The sequence below is a fragment of the Echinops telfairi genome, unplaced genomic scaffold (genome assembly GCF_000313985.2).
Source record: "Echinops telfairi isolate 266 unplaced genomic scaffold, ASM31398v2 ScPeMD7_1;HRSCAF=3_0, whole genome shotgun sequence".
Classification (NCBI taxonomy): Eukaryota; Metazoa; Chordata; class Mammalia; order Afrosoricida; family Tenrecidae; genus Echinops; species Echinops telfairi.
This window is the reverse complement of record NW_022103896.1, coordinates 68,650,478-68,670,384: the sequence shown is the minus strand read 5'-3', so window position 1 is coordinate 68,670,384 and position 19,907 is coordinate 68,650,478. Positions and strand designations below refer to the sequence as shown.

General features: G+C 41.8%; 1 protein-coding gene across 1 annotated transcript in view; it reads right to left on the bottom strand.

Annotated features, from left to right (window-relative positions):
• EYA1 (EYA transcriptional coactivator and phosphatase 1) overlaps positions 1–19,907 on the bottom strand; it is a 170,871-nt gene that overhangs the window by 3,263 nt on the left and 147,701 nt on the right. The window contains exons 16-19 of the mRNA XM_045285819.1: positions 19,663–19,823; positions 17,946–18,060; positions 17,702–17,823; positions 10,854–10,954 (exon numbers count right to left, since the gene is read on the bottom strand). Coding sequence (XP_045141754.1) covers positions 10,854–10,954; positions 17,702–17,823; positions 17,946–18,060; positions 19,663–19,823 — 499 coding nt within the window. The remainder of the gene's footprint in view (positions 1–10,853; positions 10,955–17,701; positions 17,824–17,945; positions 18,061–19,662; positions 19,824–19,907) is intronic.

Genomic DNA, 19,907 nt, shown 5'->3' with positions numbered 1-19,907 from the left:
ATATATATATATATATATATATATATATATATATATATTTTAGTTTTCAGGCACTGGGCTGAAGACCCACAGATAGTCTATGGTCTATCCTCTGACAGTCTGTGGGTGGGTAAGGTACTAAATCTGTACAATAATCATGATCACTTACCTATCATTTAAGTTACTGTAGTAGTTGGAGGGTCAGTTGCCTTTCACTACGGAATTAGGAAAACTCCTGAGAAGAGTAGGTAATAGTTGAACTAGGTATGACAAGATGAGCCTTGTGACGAGTATGCTCATGGAAGGGGACGGAGCAGAGGATAAAGGGAAAGTTCTTGGTTGAAATGATGGCTTTGTCTATGAGACATGGTTGGTGGTGATTGGATGGAGGACTTGGCAAGCTGTGCTAAATAATTTATTAATAAGAATTATGATTGAACATGGTATCCAGAACTGTGCTAGGCAGTCTCCAGCTGCACTAGTCTGCTCGCATAAAGATGGACAGTCTGAGAACATTATATAGGGTCACTATGAATGGGAATCGAATGGATCGCAGGAGGTTTGTAGTGACCTTCAAGAGACACCTCATGACTGCGTCATTTCTCTCTCGTGGTGACCTCACGTGTTACAGAGTGGGACTGCTATATGGGGTTTTCTTGGCTGTAATATTAACAGAGGTAGATGGTGAGGGTTTTCTTCTACAATCCCACTGAGTCACTTCGAATTGCCAGCCTGGAGTTAGTCGTTGAGTGCACACTGTCTGTGCCCCTCCAGGCCCCCGCACAATGACAGGCTCTAGTATCACTAGTGTTGCTTGATGAAAAACTGAGGCCTGAAGGAGAACTGTTTAGATAAATGTTTGACAAGAAGTGAATCCCACATAATGTAATGCCTTTAACCATTCTCTCTAGGCTTTTTAGACAACAGTATAAATGATCAGCACCACAGAATAGCTAAATTAAAAAAAAAAAAAGCAGCCACTACCACAATCCCAGGGCTGTCCATCTGAGAGAGAGCCTTCGCAGCCTGGAAGCACAAAATGATGCAGACATCTGGGTCTGCCAAGGGTCTAATCTGTTACAGAACACACATTTTTTATTACAATAGAAACTCATGTGTATTGTAAAACAGAGCTGTTCAAAGAATACAAATAATGTCTAACCTTATACACAAAGATAACACAATGAGGAACTATTTTTTCCCAAATTTTCACATCCGTATACACACATATTTAAAATTATGTGCACGACCGGTATCCTGCTCATTTTATTACTTCATCTTGAGCCCATTTTGGACATTTTCTTAAAGAAAACATTAATATTTTCAAAGTTATCAAGTATCCATTCAACTGATAAAATATAGCACTCTTACTACCTAATCATTTACCTTGTATATCTAATTTCATATCCCTTTTTTCCTGATGGAAGGCATCCTGGAAGTCTAGTGGTTATGCAGCAGGCTGCTAACTGTAAGGTCAGCAGTTTGAAACCACCAGCAGCTCCACAGGATGAAGACTAGGCTTTCTACGCTTATAAAATTTGAGTTTTTCTGACTTTAAATACACATACTCAGGTATTCCATTTCTAAGATTCATCCTACACAGACACTTGCATGAACCATACTATGTCCTTTCACTGCAGTATTGATAGCAAAGGGGGGCTAGAGACAGCCTGTATGTTCAACCCCAAGGCACTAGTTAAATTATAGCACATCCATATAATGGAATACCAATGCAGTCATTTAAAAGAACTCCCTGTGTCGATCAAAAGTAATGGCCAGAATATATCAATAAGTGAAATATGTGGGGGCAGAAAAAGGATGTACAGTACGGGCATAAGCAAAATTGAAAAAGCATTCAAACCACTGGAACATAAAATCATATATTGTGCTTTCATCTGACTATCTTATCTCCAGATCACTTGCACTTCAAATTGTTATAAAAAGCTCCCAGGAGACAGTTATTTGGAGAACTCATTCTGAAACATATTGTGCAGCATTTCTACTTGTCCTCTCGCCAGAAGTCAGCTCTTCAAAGACAAGCGTGCAATCCAATTACGGCCTGGCCTCACCCCCTGTCCGCGGGAATGCCCTTAGAACATACAACTCACTGTATTTGTAATCATTTGAACCAAAACCAAACTCCCTGCCATCAAGTCGATCTGGAGTCACAGCAACCCCACAGGTCAGGAGAGAGCTGCCCTGGGGGTATCCCAGACTGTAACAGTCCACAGGAGTAGAAAGTCACATTTTTCTCACTTAGTGGCTGGTGGATTTGAACTGTTGACCTTGTGATTAGCAGCTCAATGCATCACACACCAGGGTTCCTTGTATCAGTATGTCCCACCTAACATTTGTAGTACAATTTTTGTTTGAAATTTGATCTGTTTTGTCCAAGTGGCGAATGTTTTTCTTGTGAATAAACTTAGATTTGGGCATTATTCATGAGGTTCTCAGCTTCATTTTGGATTTCAGCAAGGTTTGGAGTTGCAGGTTGTGGGGTGGGGGGCGTAGGGGGTGGTAAAGCCTTTTACTATTATACAGACTAATGGAGCTTGATTTCTTCTCCTGTGTTAGTCACAAGAGGCTTATTTTCAGTAGTTCTCTGAAAAGTAAATAAAGTTGTAGAGCTATTGTAAAATAAAGCCGTTTGTTTCTCTCTCGCTTATCCATCGATTCCCCGTCTCTAGTGGGTTCCGACTCGTGGTGGCCCTACGTGTGCACAACAGAATGGCTCTATAGGGTTTTCAAGGTTATGAGACAAACTGCCGTCGATGTGCAGGGGGTTCTATTACTTACCGTTTGATTTTTAAAAAATCATTCATATATCTAATTATTTGCACCCATTAAATGCCCTACTATTTTATTAGGTTAACAGAATTTGATGGAGAGAAGGAAAAAAGATTCCCCTGGCAAGTTTTGACACCAGAGACCTTTATCAACGGCAGCCATCCATAGGTAGCTGGCTTCCCACACTCTTCTTTGTTCAGTTGCTCTGGGAACAAGCAGTGCTCTTGGAAGACTCTTGTAAGAGATCCTTTTAGAATGATTTTGTTATTTCAAAACACAAAGGTGTTTCTAACTTTTTTCTCTCTTTGAAGGGGGGGTGTTCTTTATGATCTAAATTATAGAATTAGATTAAATTACTGATGAAAGCCCTGGGACTGGATGGACAAAGCGAACAAGGATGACAGAATAGACGTCAATTGGCTATTAACAAAATGGCAACTGGCGGACTACTTGCTGGTGTTCATTTCTGAGCTTAAAAAGGGAGCAATCTTTGGCCAAAGAAAATGATTGAGGGAGATGAAAGATCTCTCTGCAGGGAACAGGGAAGGAGGTTGTAAGAGCTTCTAAAAGCACACAGGAACTAAGGGAGGTGAGTTAAATGGTTCAAGGTCAATTTGGAAGAAATGCTGTTTTGAGTTGGCAAAACATTTTAGTGCTCAAACTGGTAGAACTATACTGGCTCACTATTAACTTTATTAAATGATTCAGAAAACATATGTTGCAATTAAGTAGTTATTCAATTTATTTCATTTTAGTCATCAACTTCAAAATAACTAGACCCAGATTGTGACAAGAGTTATACCTACACTTTAATGGAGAGAAGCCAGCATTGCTCAGGTATTCTACTAGTCTAAATCTTAGGATGCAAGATGTTGTTGGTAAATCAAGTCATAGTTAAGATGCCTGAAGGAGATTTGTGCTAAGTCTTACTGCCAGATGAAAGTCTGGTCACTTTCTATTTGTGCAACTTTGGCCAGATTCATCATCATCCCTGTGCTGTTTTCTCATTTGTAAAAGGGTAGAAGAATTCCTTCCTCAACAAAATGGTGAGGGCTTAACAAGAGAAGGATAGAGGGCACATGATAAGGTCTTAAGGTTCTTAGGGGTCATTTAGTGTATTCCAAATCATAGCCCCACCATACGTACACTGGAATGACAAACGATCCAAGCCAATGCCATCCTCATTGCTGTGTTTGAGCTGTGTTTGCGCTCACTACGTCAATACATGTCATCGAGGGCCTCTTATTTCTTGCTTTCCTTCTCCAGGAAACTTATTTCTCTTAAGGATATGTCCAAAGTATATCAGACTATGCTTTACTACCTTTACATCGAAGGAACACCCTGGATGCTTTCCTTCCTCCTTTGTGAATGCCACCATTCATGGGCATCAATTCTACTCAGTCTTCCTAACCACAGTGTTGTCTTTGCAGGCATAGGAGGTGACTGAAAAGGTCAGTTGGGATGAGGTACTCCTTAGACCTCAGCGTGAAGCTTTTGCTTTTTAATACTTATTGTCCTTTTGCAGGTTTGCCCAAGGCAATATATCAATTGATATCTTGACTCCTACTTACATGGGTGTTGATTATAGATAAAAGTAAAATTAAATACTAAACTTCCCCCCCTCCATTTATAATGACGTCACTTATTGATCGAGCTGTAAGGATTTCTGTTTCATGTGGAGGTGTCATCCATATGGAATCTTTAAATGCTTTAAGCCCCCTTTGCTTTTAGCAAGCAAGGTGGTACCATCTGCACGGTGCAGTTATAAGGATTCTTCCTAACAATCCTGCTGCTGCCTTCCTCCTAGATGATTTACTCAGCATGTATACTGAAAAAGTATCGTGAAAGGGTTCAACTCAGAAACATACCTTTCATGGTTTTTAAACCACACGGTATCCCTTATTCTGTTTGAAGGACTGCCTCTTAGTCTATATATAGGTACCATGTGAGCACAATTAAGAGTTCTGTATTTCCCATTCTCCACGATGTAATCCCTAAGCTGTGAAGAGTCACACAGAGTGTACATAGTCAGTAAAATCCAAATTTAATCTTTCTGGTGTTCTTTGCTCTCAGCCAAGATCCATCTGACAGCAGTGATATTACTTGTTCAGCTTGAATTTCTGGCAGTTCCCTGTCAATGCACTGGCACATCTGATGAAAAAAAAAAAAACTGCAGCAAAATTTTAATTTTATGTGGTATAAGTGATATTCGATTGGGTTACATTTTTTTGGAGTGGGCACAAACATGACTCTCTTCCAGTTGCTTGGCCAGGTCACTGTCTTCCAAATTTCTTGGCCTACACAAGTGAGCGCTTTCAGCATTACATCTATTTATGGAAACATCTCAGTTGATATTCCATCAATTCCCAGAGCCTTGCTTTTCACCAGTCTTCAGTGCAATTTGGATGTCCTCATTAGTGTTGACTCTTTGCCACATGTTACCTTCTGAAATTATTGAATATCAACCAATACTTTTGTTACCGTGACACTGTGTATTTTTCCCATCTTCTTTGGATGCTTCCAGCATTGTTCAGTGTTTTCTTCACAGCACCCTTTAGTATTCCAATTTGAAGATGAACTTTTTTGCTTCTTTTCTTTCAGCTTGAGAAATACCAGGTGTGCTCTCTCTTTTTCATTTTCTAAGTCCAGGTTACATTTTTGAAAGCTTCTGTTCAGCTCCTTGCTTTAGTTACTTTAATTTCAAGGGCACATTTCATTCTCTTCTGACATCCATTTTTGATTCTGTCTTTTAATAATCTTTTTTGCTTCTTCATTTATGATGCCTTTACCCTGAAACAGTCTGGTCTTCCGTCATTAGTTTTCAGTGGGTCAAACCTATTCTTGAGGTGCCTCTACTTTTAGGGACTCCAGGTACTTTGGCTCTTCTGGATTTGTTGTCATTTTCTGCAATGTTCTCAAACTTGCCTATGAGTAACTGATGACCTGTTTCCAACATCTCTTTGCAAAGATGTAGTTGATTTGATTTCTATCTAATCCATCTAGAGAGGTCCTTGTGTTAACACTGCTTATGTTACTGAAACAGGTATTTTCAATTAGAGTCACTGGTCTCACAAAATGCTATTATGTTTGTTATCTTCGGCATCATTTCTATCACTCCAACCATATTTACAACTTTTTGATCCTTTTTCTTTGTTTCCAACTTTCATATTCCAATAATAGTAATTATCAATTGCATTTTTATTGCATACTTGATAGTTTCAGACTGCAGAAGTTAGTAAAAATCTTCAGTTTCATTTTGGCATTATTAGCTGTGTTAGTTACATAATCTGTTGTCAGTTTGATACTTAAGAGTGAAGGGGTGAGGTTTAGCCTGTGAATCAGGCTGCAGCTTGATGACCTAATTTGGAGGCACTGAGGAGATAAATAGTTCGCTGGAGGCAGGGCACACACTCACTCCCTGTGAGACATTCCTGACAATGAGCTTGATGGAGCTACGCTGATGCAGCCAGAGCCCTGGGAGCTGGAGGAGCCACATGGAGACCCTTGCCAGCGCCCAGATGCTTCTACTGCCACTGGATCCACAAGACTTTCCATCCACTGGCCTGTGATCTTCCTGAATTGCTCATTATTGCATGTGTTTCATGAGTCTGAAGAGGAATTCATATCTTGGTATTGGGCGTATTGGGTAACATCAGACTTATGGACTTGATCTGGCCAGGGCTGGGATGTTTTCTCAGTATTCAATTGCTCTTGTATATAAAGCTCTTTCTTATACACGAGTGTTTATGAATTTGTTTCTCTTGTCTACCCAGACTAACACATTAGCTGATGTGTAAATGGGATTATAATAGTTGTATTAGTTGGTCTTCATAGTAAGTACTGTATATGGATATTACCCTTTCCCGGATAACACTGCTCTTTGGGATAGAACTTGAAAAGTTCTCTTTGATGATGAACAAAATGTCATCCCTATTCCTTTCATTACTAGCATATAAAATGATTGTGATTTTCTAATTCAAAATGAACAATACCAAGCAGTCCATTTAAGTTCATGAATGCCTACAATATTGATCTCTTATGTGCTAAATTTCATTTCTGATTAACTTCCTATTTTCCTAAACTCACACTTTGTATGTTTCCTTGTTTTGATGATTAATGGATGTTTCTTTTCATGCTGAGTCATTGCACATCTGCAAATGACTGTCCTGCAAGCTGTATTCCATCTCCGTCATTACAGCAGACTCTGCTTTGAGGAGGCAGCACTTCCCTCATCGTATCTGGAGTGCCTTCAGCTTGGGGTGCTATCCTGCAGCACCACATCAATGTTCTACTGCTGCTTTTAAGGTCTGGTTATGTGTTAGGCTGCTAAACACAAGGTAGGGTCATTCAAAACCACCAGCCGCTTTGAAGGGAAAAGATGAGACTTTCTACTCGACTGAAGAGTTACAGCTTCACAAAGAGGCAGTTCTAGTCTGTCCCATGGGTTTCAATGAGTGGAAGCAACTTGATGGCAGCAAGTTTGCATTTTGAGTGTTGTTGTTTAGTGTCACTGCTGCATCAGTCTCAACGCAAGAAAGCCTGTAAGCAGCAGAACAAATCCCTGCTTGGTCCTACATTATATTCATGGTCATTGGTGTCCATGGCAACTGATTCCATTCTGACTCACAGTGACCCTAGGCAGTTTCTGAGGCTGTGTAGCTTTATGCGTGCATGTAGCTTCATCTTCTTCCCTGGAGTAGCTGGTGGGTTGAAACCACCAGCTTTGTGGTTAGCAGGCCAATGTTTTCCCGACAGTGCCACCAGGCTCCTTATCGTCTTGCTAATTGTCATCATTATCGTTAATTCTTCAGCTACCTCTAACTTATGTGTATAGTGTTTTTAAAAAGAAATGTTGACTTATTGAGTCTTCTTCCCTTAAGTCAAGTCATTGCTCTAAATTAAATACTATTGTTAGCTCTGGTCTACTAAATATTCTCTAGTTCTACATAGGATGCTGAATATATTGTCTTCTGAATTATTGAATCTTTCTCTTTCATTTCATTCACAAAGTATGCTATTTAAATACTTGCTTAACCTCAAAAGGCTAAGAAGCACTAAACTTTCAATAGAGTTAGAAAATCAAACTGGTTAATCTTTCATTCTGAGTGATGGCTTGCTAACTGCTATATCATTTGCAAGATTATTAAGGAACTAAACCTTCTGTAAAATCTATAGAGTTTTCACACACATACACGCACACACACCTATTTTTCACTTTGGGTTACAGTTTCATTAGCTCTCTTACCCTGGCCGATCTCAAGCTGTTGATGTTGTTTGAAACACTACTCTTGGCTTTCTATCATATATACTCATTCCCAGGAAAGCAAAATAGAGCATTGAGATTCAGAGCAGTCATTTATCATAAAAAAAGCCAGAGTATGTTCTTTGCAGGGGGCTTCCTAGTTTACTTGTGGTATAAGCATACATGTTCACATGTGTGTTAGTATATAAAGGGAATAAAACATCTAAAGATAAAAAAGTGGGAACAAGTTTAACTGGTCTTCAGAGGTAGCACATATCCTTACTAGTATAATTATTTTTAATTATAATGTCAAAACAAGAATTTCTCCCATTTTTTATTCATTAATGCCAAACTTCTAAGAATCACCTCTCAGGAGAATTTAGAAAGAGGCACACTCACACAAACCTTGCTAAGGGCGAGCAACCATTTCACCTGTTTCCTGTGCATTTCAAGCAATCGCTTTAATAAGGATTCTCCTACCTAACACAAGTTAAAAAGCTATGTTTTGGCACTCTTCTCCTGAAATTAAAGGCTTGGGAATGCCACACGAAAAGACCACCAGAAAAGGGAGAGTCACACCTTGGCCCAGGACCACACTGGCTTAAAAAGCTGTTCTTGCTCAGAGGTACACATCAAGTCCAAGACTGCCTGGTCGCTCACTCACTACCTTTGTGCCGGTTCCAACTCCCAGCAGCCCCACAAGACGGGTAGAACGACTCCTGAGGATTCCCAAGACTGCCACTCTTTATGGGAGTAGAACGCCCTGTCTCTCGCCCTCTCAGAGCACCTGGTGGGTTTTTTCCCTATCTGCGGATGGACCGGTGGCTAGCAACCACATAACCATGTTGCTGTCAAGGCTCTGCCTGGCCACTGGATGGTCTGAAACTAGGCAGGAGTCGGGGAATCCAGAGGCTTTTTCAGGAAGAAGACTTGCGTTTGGATTCCTACTAAATATGCATTTTCAACTGTCCTGGGTTGAGTTTTGGTGATTCGAATTCAGTCTGGAAAAGATTTCATTTTATCAAGATGGCCAAAGAGCTGGAAGATATGTATAATGAAGTGGTGGGTAGCCACTGGTGACGGCAGGCTCTAAGAATACGTGCTTGATGAGCACATGTTGCTTAGCATTCTGGTTTCTGGGAACATTCTGTATCTATGAATGCAAACGAGATCATCTACTATTTACAGAATCAAGGTTAGCACCTGTGATTACATTGGATTTCAGAGACACAGAAGGTAAGTCAAACCCACTGCTTTATAGTCTATATGAAAGTTGACCATATGCCATGTTTTAAGTCTCCAGATCAAAAATGTACAATTGAGCATCATGTGTCGTTACTGGTATGAATTGTCATATTTCAGTAGAGCTGAATTGCTATATCCTTTATGAACAAATGCAGTGATGTCTATGAGCGAGGAAGGAAGGTGGGTGCTATACTATTGGTTATTGCCGTAAAATATTTAATGCTTTCCAATTCAAGACACATTTATTGAGGACAACTCTATCAAGATATTGGGAGGGGTCTAAAATTTTCAAAACAGTCTCAAACAACATACAAAATAAAATGATATCTCTAGTTCCCTGGAACTCATAGTTTATTACTGAGACAGGCACATACCCAAATCATCAAAAACAATAGTTACCGTTTGTTGCATACTTCATATGTATCCATCTCTCTTTGATGGGCTTTATAAAACCTTGTCATCTAGCTGCTAACAGTCATATCTATGGTAGTATCATTATTATATGACATACAGGCACACTGCCATTTTATAGATAAAATAAGTGAAGTGGATGGGTTAAGTGACTGATTCAAATCCACAAACTACTAAATGGCAAAGTCAATCGGATGGCACAAGTAGCCAAACCATTTACCACTACAGCTTCTCCAATTAAAGTATAAGAGAGTGTTCTTGGAAAACACTTGCTGCCTCTCTCTAGAATGATCTTTTCCCCTTCTGTCATTATCCAACTCATTTTCAAGGTTCAGTTCATGTAGCATTGAACTTTGAATATGAGTAGGAGACTGGCAGAAGAGGAGAGGTCATTCCGGGGAGAAGCAGCCCAGCAGGAAAATCCTGGGCCTGGTCAAAGGAGGCCAGTGGACGAATGTGATGACAGTGAACGGCGTGACGCAGAAAGAGGCTGGAAGGGTAGACTGTAACCAGATTGTGAGAACCTGGAGCGTCAGGTGAAGGAAGGTCACGACTTTCCCCCCTTAGTGCACAGTGAGTTGTCATAGGAAGCTGTTGCTAAGGGCAAGGATATGGAATTACACTTGCAGGGATTCTGTAGTTAAAATAAAGATGTGATGGGAAAACTGGGAGTCATAGGGCTTATGATATGGTCCACTCCCCTTAATCTCTTCCGAAGTATTATCCTAAGCAAGGCACAGGCCACCTTAATTAAAACAAGGCACTAGTGAGCAAACCGGCTTCCTCTGACAGGGGATGTTCTGGGAGCTCCCAAATGGTATCCAGGCTTAGTTACTGCTTTAGTGAACCGGCCTTCTCTGCCCTGGGTTCAGGCAAAGGAGCACGCGGACAGGACTACAGCATGGATGGGCTCGATGCTCCCCTGCCAGGCCTTCTTTGTTTCTTCTCGAGTCTACTTTCTGTGAAGACCAGCCAGGCACACAGCCCCTTAACACAGGCCTTCCCCCATTCAACACGGTTATTCCATATGCATTTCATTCTACGCCGCCCTTTTGGAGCACTTGCGGCTCTACACACATTCATAGTCTGTTTCAGGGAAATGGAACTTGTTTAGACGATCCAGTTAATGAGAAGTCGGAGAACTTTGAACAATTAAGCGACACAGGATCCACCAACCAGGAACACTTACTTTTTTTGCTCCTTGTTCTTCTTCCACACCATCTCCTATAACCACATACACCACTTTCCTTCCAAACCTTTGGATTATCCTCTCAAAACAGCTTTCCTTGCCTAATGAACAAAAATAAAGGATAGCATATCATCAATGTAAAGTTTGGGTAATCCAATACTACAGTACAGGAATTTGGTAGGAAAAAAAATCCTGGCTTCTGATTCAACATTTTCCCAATCATACCAAATAGGAGAACATTCCTTTCCGATGCCATCAGGGCACTATGTCGGAGAGAGATGGGGCTTTCTTACTCCCCTAAAGTGGCATAGTCTCTTGTGAGTGCCCTCCCAGCGCAGTTGAGCACGAGAGATGGGAATAGCCCTGTTACCACACGGAGCATTGTAAAGTCCATAAAGACAGATAGAGTGCGGTCAAAATGCAGGATTTTAGCTTTTGATCTCAATTTTGACCCATTTTAAAGCTGTTTCAGTTTGTTTGTTTGTTTGTTTGTTTGTTTGTGTGAAGGGGAAATATATGTGGAGTAAGCCCCCGGTGAAGCCCTCTGACTGTGGACCAGGGTTGTGACGGCTCTCATGCACACTGCATTGGTAAGTGGGCTGTTGAAGACATAGTTAGGCTAGCAATTGATCTCCCTGACTTCCTTAGGATCCATTTAAACTTATTCTTGTTTTAATATTGTCTGCTTTCTTTTCAATTGAGGTGGTTGTCTGTTTTACTTTTATTTATATCGCCTTTGTTACTTTTAACCCAACAATGTTTTTCTGTCTATGAAATAGAGGGTAAGTAAATCGATATAGATAGAAACTGGATTAATGGTTTCTTGGGAGTATGGCAGGGGAGGCTGGGGAGAAATGGAGAGCCATTGCCTTGAGTACAAGTATGAAGACAAGGTTCTCACACTGACAGTGGTGAGGGTGACACGACTCTCTGGATGTGACTGAACTAGTGATTAGTCTGATACGTGACTTATAAGCCCATAAAATTGTTTAAAATGACCCTACTGGCAGCATGTGAAAAGGCACAATACATTTATAAATTGTAAATTAATTAGCAAATAATTTGGCCATTTTCATATTCATTTGCCAATAACTCGTACTGAAATCAGTCACAGTCAATCACAGTGTAGCCATTGAGGGAGGGGAGGTGATATTATTTGCAGTAGTCTTTTCTTTCCCCACCCCTCCTTCAAGCTGGGAGTAAACAAAAGCATGTCATTCTTACAAAATATTTCCGTTTGGCTTCAAAAAAGGTCTTCATATATCAAACTCTAAAAATATTACCCAAGCCCAAGACTATTGTGAATGATGAAAAATAGCTGGAATTAGTCTTGTCTGAAGCAAGAGAAAACAAAACTAAATTGAATGGATGCCTTTGTCTTCAAGTTAGGAGGCTATCTGAATTAAAATCCCCCAGAACCAACTGTGCTTACCGAGTACATTCTCATAAAAACAGCTCCTGGAATAAATGGCAGGTAACTTGGGGTACTATTGAGATCTCCTGCCTGGCTTACCCAGGCATCTAATGTCCAATAAAACACTTTCCTAGAGGAAAACCAGGATACAGGTAACAGAGCACCTTTATCTGTCTATCATCTTTCCCATGTCATGACTTGGTTTGGGCCCCCGTGGCGGCTACACTGTCAGCACATCCCGGCAGTTAATGCAGTCATTGTTTTTCCTTAGAGAAGAAACTGGTGTTCCAAGTCCCGGGCTGCCAATAGGGTCATTTTCATGGACAATGGGACAGTTTATAGTTTTTCAAATGTGAATGGCTGAGCTGGGGCTGCATGTCTTTCAAAGGAGGATCAGATATACCCATGAACAAATTGCTTGTTTGCTTAAACAAATGTCTGCTTTATATTTGTATTTTGCACTAAAATCTCTAGTTTGCATCTGACAGAATGAAATCGGGCCAGCCTTATTCAAAGGATGCAATTTCAATGCTTCTTTAGTTGCTCACTAAACTGCGAAATATTAAATCACTTTACAAAACAAATACAAAGTATAGTTTTCCCTGCAAAAATATACAGCTCCAAAGTTAAATGTCATAAAACTGTTGCCACCCTTTCTTCATAGAGGAAAGTGTAGGTATGTTAGCAAAGCCTCATTTATCTGGGTGGACAAAAAGGGAGGTAAATTCAATGTTATGTAAAGGAATAGTTGTACCGAGACCCAAAAAATAAAAGTAGTCTGTGCCTACTTATTATATCCTGTAAGCTTCATTGTGAATTTCGGGTCATGTCGAAATTTTCCACAATTAAAGATTAAGAAAATAAAACTGGCATTTAGAAGTTATTTCAGAATCTTACATAAACGATCCATTCTGATGAATCCAGTTTGTCTGAAAGAACAGATAGCTCTGCTGAGGACCAGACCAATCATGCCTCCCCTTCCAGTGTGGGCATCTCGTCTACAGCGAAAATTTCAGGATTCTCTGCACTGATCCCCAAATTACATCTCATTTGATGACAAAATTAGCAATAATTGTAGGCATTTCAATCCCTATTTTTCTTATTAAAATTATTGTCAAACAAGTTTCTACCAGGTCACATTTTAACCCAAGTATTCATGCTCTAATAAAAAAAAGTCCAATATTAAAAGCAAAATGGCCATCGAAAATACCTTACTGCATACAAGATTGACATTGTAATGCCCTATTTTAGCTTACTGTTTCCAAATGACTGGAGAGTGAAGTTCAATGCAAATGATGTGTCATGTGTTAGTTGGCACTTTCCCCGCTAGAAAGTGAAGCACTAATCCTTTTTGTTTTAATGCACCTTTCACAAACTGATAACCATTATCATCGATCCTGGCTAGCAGTGCGATTCAATATATCTTTATCAATATAGATAAAAACAGGAGCAATGTCTGACTTCATGTAAAATCAATGCTACTTGCATGTAACACGAGCATATATAAACATTCCGGGGAGGTACAGCAGGCTACTGAGAATTCCACTCCGTTCTGGTGCCCGGGTTGACTAGGGCTCGGCACCTGCTGGGTGCCACCACCGAGCCGTGCTCCACAGACTTTTCATGGGCTGATTTCTCAGAATTAATTTCCAGGCTTTTCTTCAGAGGAGCCATCGGTGGCCTCGAAATCATACCTGGTAGGTGAGCAGCGGCGCGCAGGAGCCATCTGCACCCCCACCCCCCACCCCAGCGCCCCTGAGGACTTCATTAGGCATATACCTTTTTTTCTTTTCTCTCACAAGTATTTTCTACAGTTCTAGTCTTGACCTTTCTTGGGAGCAACCTGTATTTTACATACGCCATCCACATGTGTGGGCTTGTTTTGTTTTATTTTTGCTTGAGAGGTCTGGGCAATGCCTCCTGTGCCCTTCAAACACAATATTTATAAGATCAAATTCTTCTCTTTCCCAACTGGCCTGATCTCCATCAGTTAAAAACCAACCAACCAACCTATTCCTCCACTGCATATAATCCATCTCCACAGAGCACCTGCATATGCGGGGCGCTGTTGATAGGAAGGTGGGCAAGGCCTGCTGTGCCCTCACAGATATCACAGAGCCCAGGGAGAAGTCCCAGGGAAATCACCAACCAACCACAAAAGGACTGGAACCCTCACGCCCACCCTTGCTGCCCAGAGTCTATTCCAAAGCCCCCCCGGCCACCCTACTGGGCAGGGCAGAGCTGCCACTGGGGGTTTCTGAGACGCAACCTCTAGAGGCAAAAGATTCGGCTCTCTCCCAGAAGAACTCTAGTTGAACAGAACACTTTAACCACAGGCTGGCAAGCGCGCTGAAGGAAAAGGATAGGAAGAAGAGTGTCGCCAGATGGCGAGTCAGGTCCAGAAAGAATCCACTTTTGCCCCCTTTTAAAATCAAATGGAGCAAAGTGGCCAGAAATCGCCTTCCTCCCACCGAGAAGTTGCTCATCCCCTCCTCTCCCACAGGGTTCGATACATTGAGTAAGACTGTTTCCTTAGTGGCCATTGATGACAGTCCCAATTCTGCCTTGGCAGTTCCAGTTTCTCATGAGCTCTGCACACTGTCCAATCAGGGCCATTCACAGCCCATTCCCCAAGCAGAAAAACCGTTTCATTACTCTTTGTCTCACTCACGCGAGTCTAGCTATTGGAGAAGCTCTACCCTATTTGATATACAACTCAAATATCAGCCCTTCTCTTTGGTGTTCACTAACACTCACCTTCTGCCTCCCATCAGCTTAGAGCGCACATTCAAGCACTTAGAAGGAAATGGAAAGGAATGTGGGCTTAGGAATCAGAGAAACCCATCTTGACTTCTGGCTTTATTGACTTGAATAAGTCTCTGTGTTTCAGTTTTTCCTCATTCGTAAAATGGAAAGGTTGTGAAGACTGACTGTAATATGTAAATGCTTATAAGTCTGGGAATCAATTAGATACATAATATTCATTTGCATACTTTATTAGATCAGAAAATTCAAAACTCATGGCCATAGAGTTGATGCTGACTCACAGCGACCCTACAGGACAGGGTAAAACTGTCCCTGTGGGTTTCTGAGACTGTAACCCTTCAAGGGAAATAAACACCTCATCTTTCTCCTGCAGATCATATTTATTCATAAATAACATACAGTTCTTAAAAGACACACGTCATTTTTTAAATCCCCATGTCCTTGTAGGAAAGCTTCAAATACTTGAATTGAGTGGTCTCCCTCTGTATCCTTCCTATGTAAGAATATATTCTTACATGCCCTGGATAATAAATAATTTGGTAGACTCTTTGCTTTATTCATTTTTTTATTATACCCAGAAGACTCCAGTAGCTCTGGACATAGCAGACCTTCAAGTAATTACTTAATGAAAGGGCTTCATTGTAGGGACCAGAAGAAATGTTTTTGGCTTAATTCATAGGGCATGTCTGTATTCTCATGTTTAAAGCACACCGGGACTGGGTGCATAGCTCTACAAACCTATTAAAGAATGAAAGTGTGACTAAACAAGTGATTTTCTAAAACCATCAAACGCCTACGTTCAATGATCCCTTCTTTGAAATAACTCAGTGGTTTTCAACATTGGCTACATATCAGAATCACTTGGGGGAGCTTTTAAGACCTGCTGTCTAGGCTGCACACCTGACTAGATGGCGATGGCCTGGGGAGGAACCAGGCTGCTTGTTTGGTTACAGGCTCACCAGGGATCCTGGGCAGCCAAGTTGGAGAAGCACTGACATCCCTAACTTCTCTGGCTCCAGTCGGGTTCCTAGGGTGGCTCAGCCTTGGAAGTCAAAGTGTGTTCTAGGGTTAGAGATGTAGACTCACAGATCCCACTTGAGCCTTCTAAATCAGAATCTGGATGTTGAGGAGGAGATTATAGTTTGAAAAGCGCCAATTTAGACCATTGCTTGGAGAATGTGATTTTATTCAGTCTCTCAGCTGAGAAAAAATGAAATGTCACTCTACGAAAAGAGAAGGGTCGTAACATCAGTAAATGCTTTGAGACGTTTCAGAAAAGAAACTCCCGGGCTCTTGCAGTCACCCTTCAAGTCCAGGCTTGATTGCACATCAAGCCTGGTGCCACTTGTCAAATGCTGGCACACCCCCCTATGCCTTCCCTTGCTTATCTATGTGTACAAGAGCTTTGCCTTGGCCCAATAGTGTTTCCTAAAACACAACTACAACAACGAATAAAAACTCACTGCCATTAAGGTGATTCAGACTCCTAGCAGTTAAGTGCCTACGAGTCCTGGTGGTATCAAAAGCAGTTTGAAAAACACTAGCTGCCTGTGGGAGAAAGATGAGGCTTTCTGCTCAACCGCCTTACAGACAGACAGCCGTGGCAATCCAGGGGTGGTTCTACTCTGCCCTATAGAGTGGCTATGGTCTAATAGCCACTCGATCTACTACTTGATCTAATCCCCCTGCCCAAACATCTTCGTGGGTTCCCTCTCCTCTTACACATCTGAAAGCCTAAATCATTCCCTGGCTCATCTAAAGACCGCACTTCTGCCCTTACTGAGTCCCTAGAAGAGCAATCAATGAGAAATCAGCCACAGAAAACTCTAGGGAGCCCAGTTCTACTTTGACACATGTGGAGAGGGCACCACGTGAAGAAGTCCAGTCATCGGCAAGTCGTTAACTGTCTTTGTGACCCGCAGAGGACTCTACAGAACCATTAAGCTTAATATTAGTCTGCCCTGCCCCTACCCCATTCTTAGCAAACCAAAACACCAAATCCCCTGCTGTCACATCAGTTCTGACTAACAGCAACCAACAGGACAGGGTAGAACTACCCTTGTGGGCCTAAATCTCTAGGGGAACAGAAAGCCAAGTCTTCCTCCCAACGTTCTAGAAAGGAGCTGCTGTTGTGTTTGGGAGTTCAAAGGTTTATATGAGGGAGCTTCAAAAAGTTCATGGAAAAATTCCATGATCTTTTAATTCCATGTTTCCATTAATTATTTGATGCTACCTTATACATGTTAATTAAGCAACAAAAAGAACAGAGCTACAGTTATAATAAAATTCCTGTGAGAGTTGTTTTATTGTAATTTTATGTAGACCTAGCCTGTTTTTGTAAGCTTACAAAATAACTTTTCATCAATATCCCTGAGATGATCAAAATAATTCAAGAGTTAAGCTGACTTCACCTTAAACGCACAAGTCTTACAATATTTCAGTAAAGCAAACTCTTATGAGAAAACAACTTGAACCATGTGGCTTATGCACTGTATTTCATTGGCTATTGAGAGCTGACTTTGAACACAAATTGGTTAAAGTTTCTTCTACTTTTCCACCATATTAGCATGGAGGAGGGGGAGTCTTTTACTGACTTTCATTTTTACTAGCTTGAAAGAGTAGGAGTGACTGTATCAAAACCAAAAAAGGTAAAATCAAAAGAGCTCACCTATTTTAGTCGCACTGTAAATATTTTCTATTGGAAATACAATTCCTAATCCATAGAGCAGAACTTTCGCCAATGCTGGGATGAGCTGAGTAGTGGTTACTAAAATATTCACACAGTTTGTCCTAGGAGAACAGAAGGGAAAAAAAAAAAAGGAAAGAGCGCTTGAAAGATAAAGTCTCCCAACGGGAAGGGTGTGATCAAGCCTGCTTGCCAGCATCAGCTGGGTGCCCTCGAGAAGCCTCACCGGGAGTGAATGAGGGTGAGTGCTTTCAAAGCCAGAGTCAACCAGGAGTCCGTCAGGGCTTCAATCTCTGCCCTCAACTGCAGCCAGGTTTCCCTCTTGGCTGGACCCAGCAGACCTGTGGGTTTAAAAGAAGATGGTGAACTACTTCCTAACCAGCACGTCTCTTCAACTTCCGGGACACAGTCACCTTATTGCTACCCACACCCTCAAGCTGCAAGGTCCGCGGGCAACTCAAAACCTTCCTGGAGAAATGCACTGGAAAGATCATGTCATTGTCCCAAGAACTTTTGGAAACCCCCCCAACCCCCATATAGAGTTCATGCCTCGTATCTTTTTTTGGACAGATACTTCAGTATGTCAATAAAAACAAAAAGAGTTGTCATCGAGTGGACCGAGTGGGTGTCAGAGTAGAACTGAGCTCCACGGGGTGGGCAATGTTGGATTATTCAGAACCGGCTCACCAGGCTTTTCTTCCCAGGTGCCACTGGGTGGACTCAAACCTCCAATTTTAGGGTTAGCAGCCAAGTGCATTAACCATTACCCCTCCCAGAGACTCCATGGAGTATTAGACCAAAACCACCCCACTGCTGTTGAGTCCGTTCCAACTCAGAGCGACCCTACAGGGCGAGCAGCACTGTTCCCAGGTTTCCAAGACGGCACATCCTCATGGGAGTGGACTAGCTCATCCTTCACCAAAGTAGTGGCTGGTGCATTCGAACTTACGGTTAGATTCTTAGCAGACTCGCGGAGAACAACCAACTGTGCCAACAGGGCTGCTTTTATTTCGTACTACAGAGGACATCTGCCTGTTTTCAAATTCTGAGCACTGTCTTTTCTGATTGCAAACTCGTCTCGTTTGGCCAATGAAAAACCAGGGAATTTTTACTGAATCTACTGAGAAAGTTTTTATTATTTTTGTTTTTGCTTAAAGGGGCATGGCTGTGCAGCAGTGAAGCACTTTCCTGCTAAGGGATAAGTCGGGGTTTGAACTCACCAGTCAATCTATGGGAGAAAAATGGGGTTGGCTGCTTTCGTAAAGACTCACAGTTTTTGGAAGCCCTATGGGGTGGTTCTGTTCTGTCCAGTGAGGTTGGTGCACGCTGGCGTCAACCCAGTGGTAATGGATTGAAGTACACTGCTAAACTCAATAGACTATACATCTGAAGCTATTGCCGGTCCTCTTTGCCCTCTCTTGGGAAGGTATGACCTGCAATGACTCCTACCCAAAGGAGGGCACGGGCGAGAGATTATGGAGGGCATCCTTTGAACCTCTGGATTTAGCCATGCCTGGAACCAAGACCATACCTAAGATTTTCACTGCTAATACATTCCCTTTAATGAGGAATCCCACTGTGAAATACAGTTGACTGGGTCCCAATCAATCTAAGGATCTGCTCAGGAGGAGAAAGGTCTTTGCAAACCCCCTCCCTCCTGCTTTAGGCTCGGGTTGTGGATCCCACTTCACCTTTAGGACACACAAAGTATCTGAGAGATTAACCACCTGACTCCAGGTCACATATGAATGGAGCCAGGGCAGCTGCCTCTCATCTGATATTTCCGTTGCCAAATCACGGAGGAAGAATCCATATGTGATGAAACTGCTCTAGAGAGAGCTGGTCCAGCCCCACAGAGTGTGAAACCAGTGTGAGCTCCTCTCAGCCTTTTCTCCAGAAGGTCTCAACTAGCCCACTAAGAGATCAAGGTGACGGTCACTTGCCTCCAACATTGTTTTTGTAGGTGTTGTAGATCTCTTTCACTCGTCTGTATCGGAAGGCCAACTTCCTCATCCAGTCTACACCGCCCCGCACACCAGTTGCTAAGCATAAATTAGCACTGGTGGCTGCAGCCGGAAAGCCATCTGTTCCAAAGTTATACGTGCTATTTAGATGCGAGAAAAGCCCAAAGTTAACCAAACAGAAAGTTCATACGAATTAGCTGAGCATTGAAACTAGAAAACGCTGG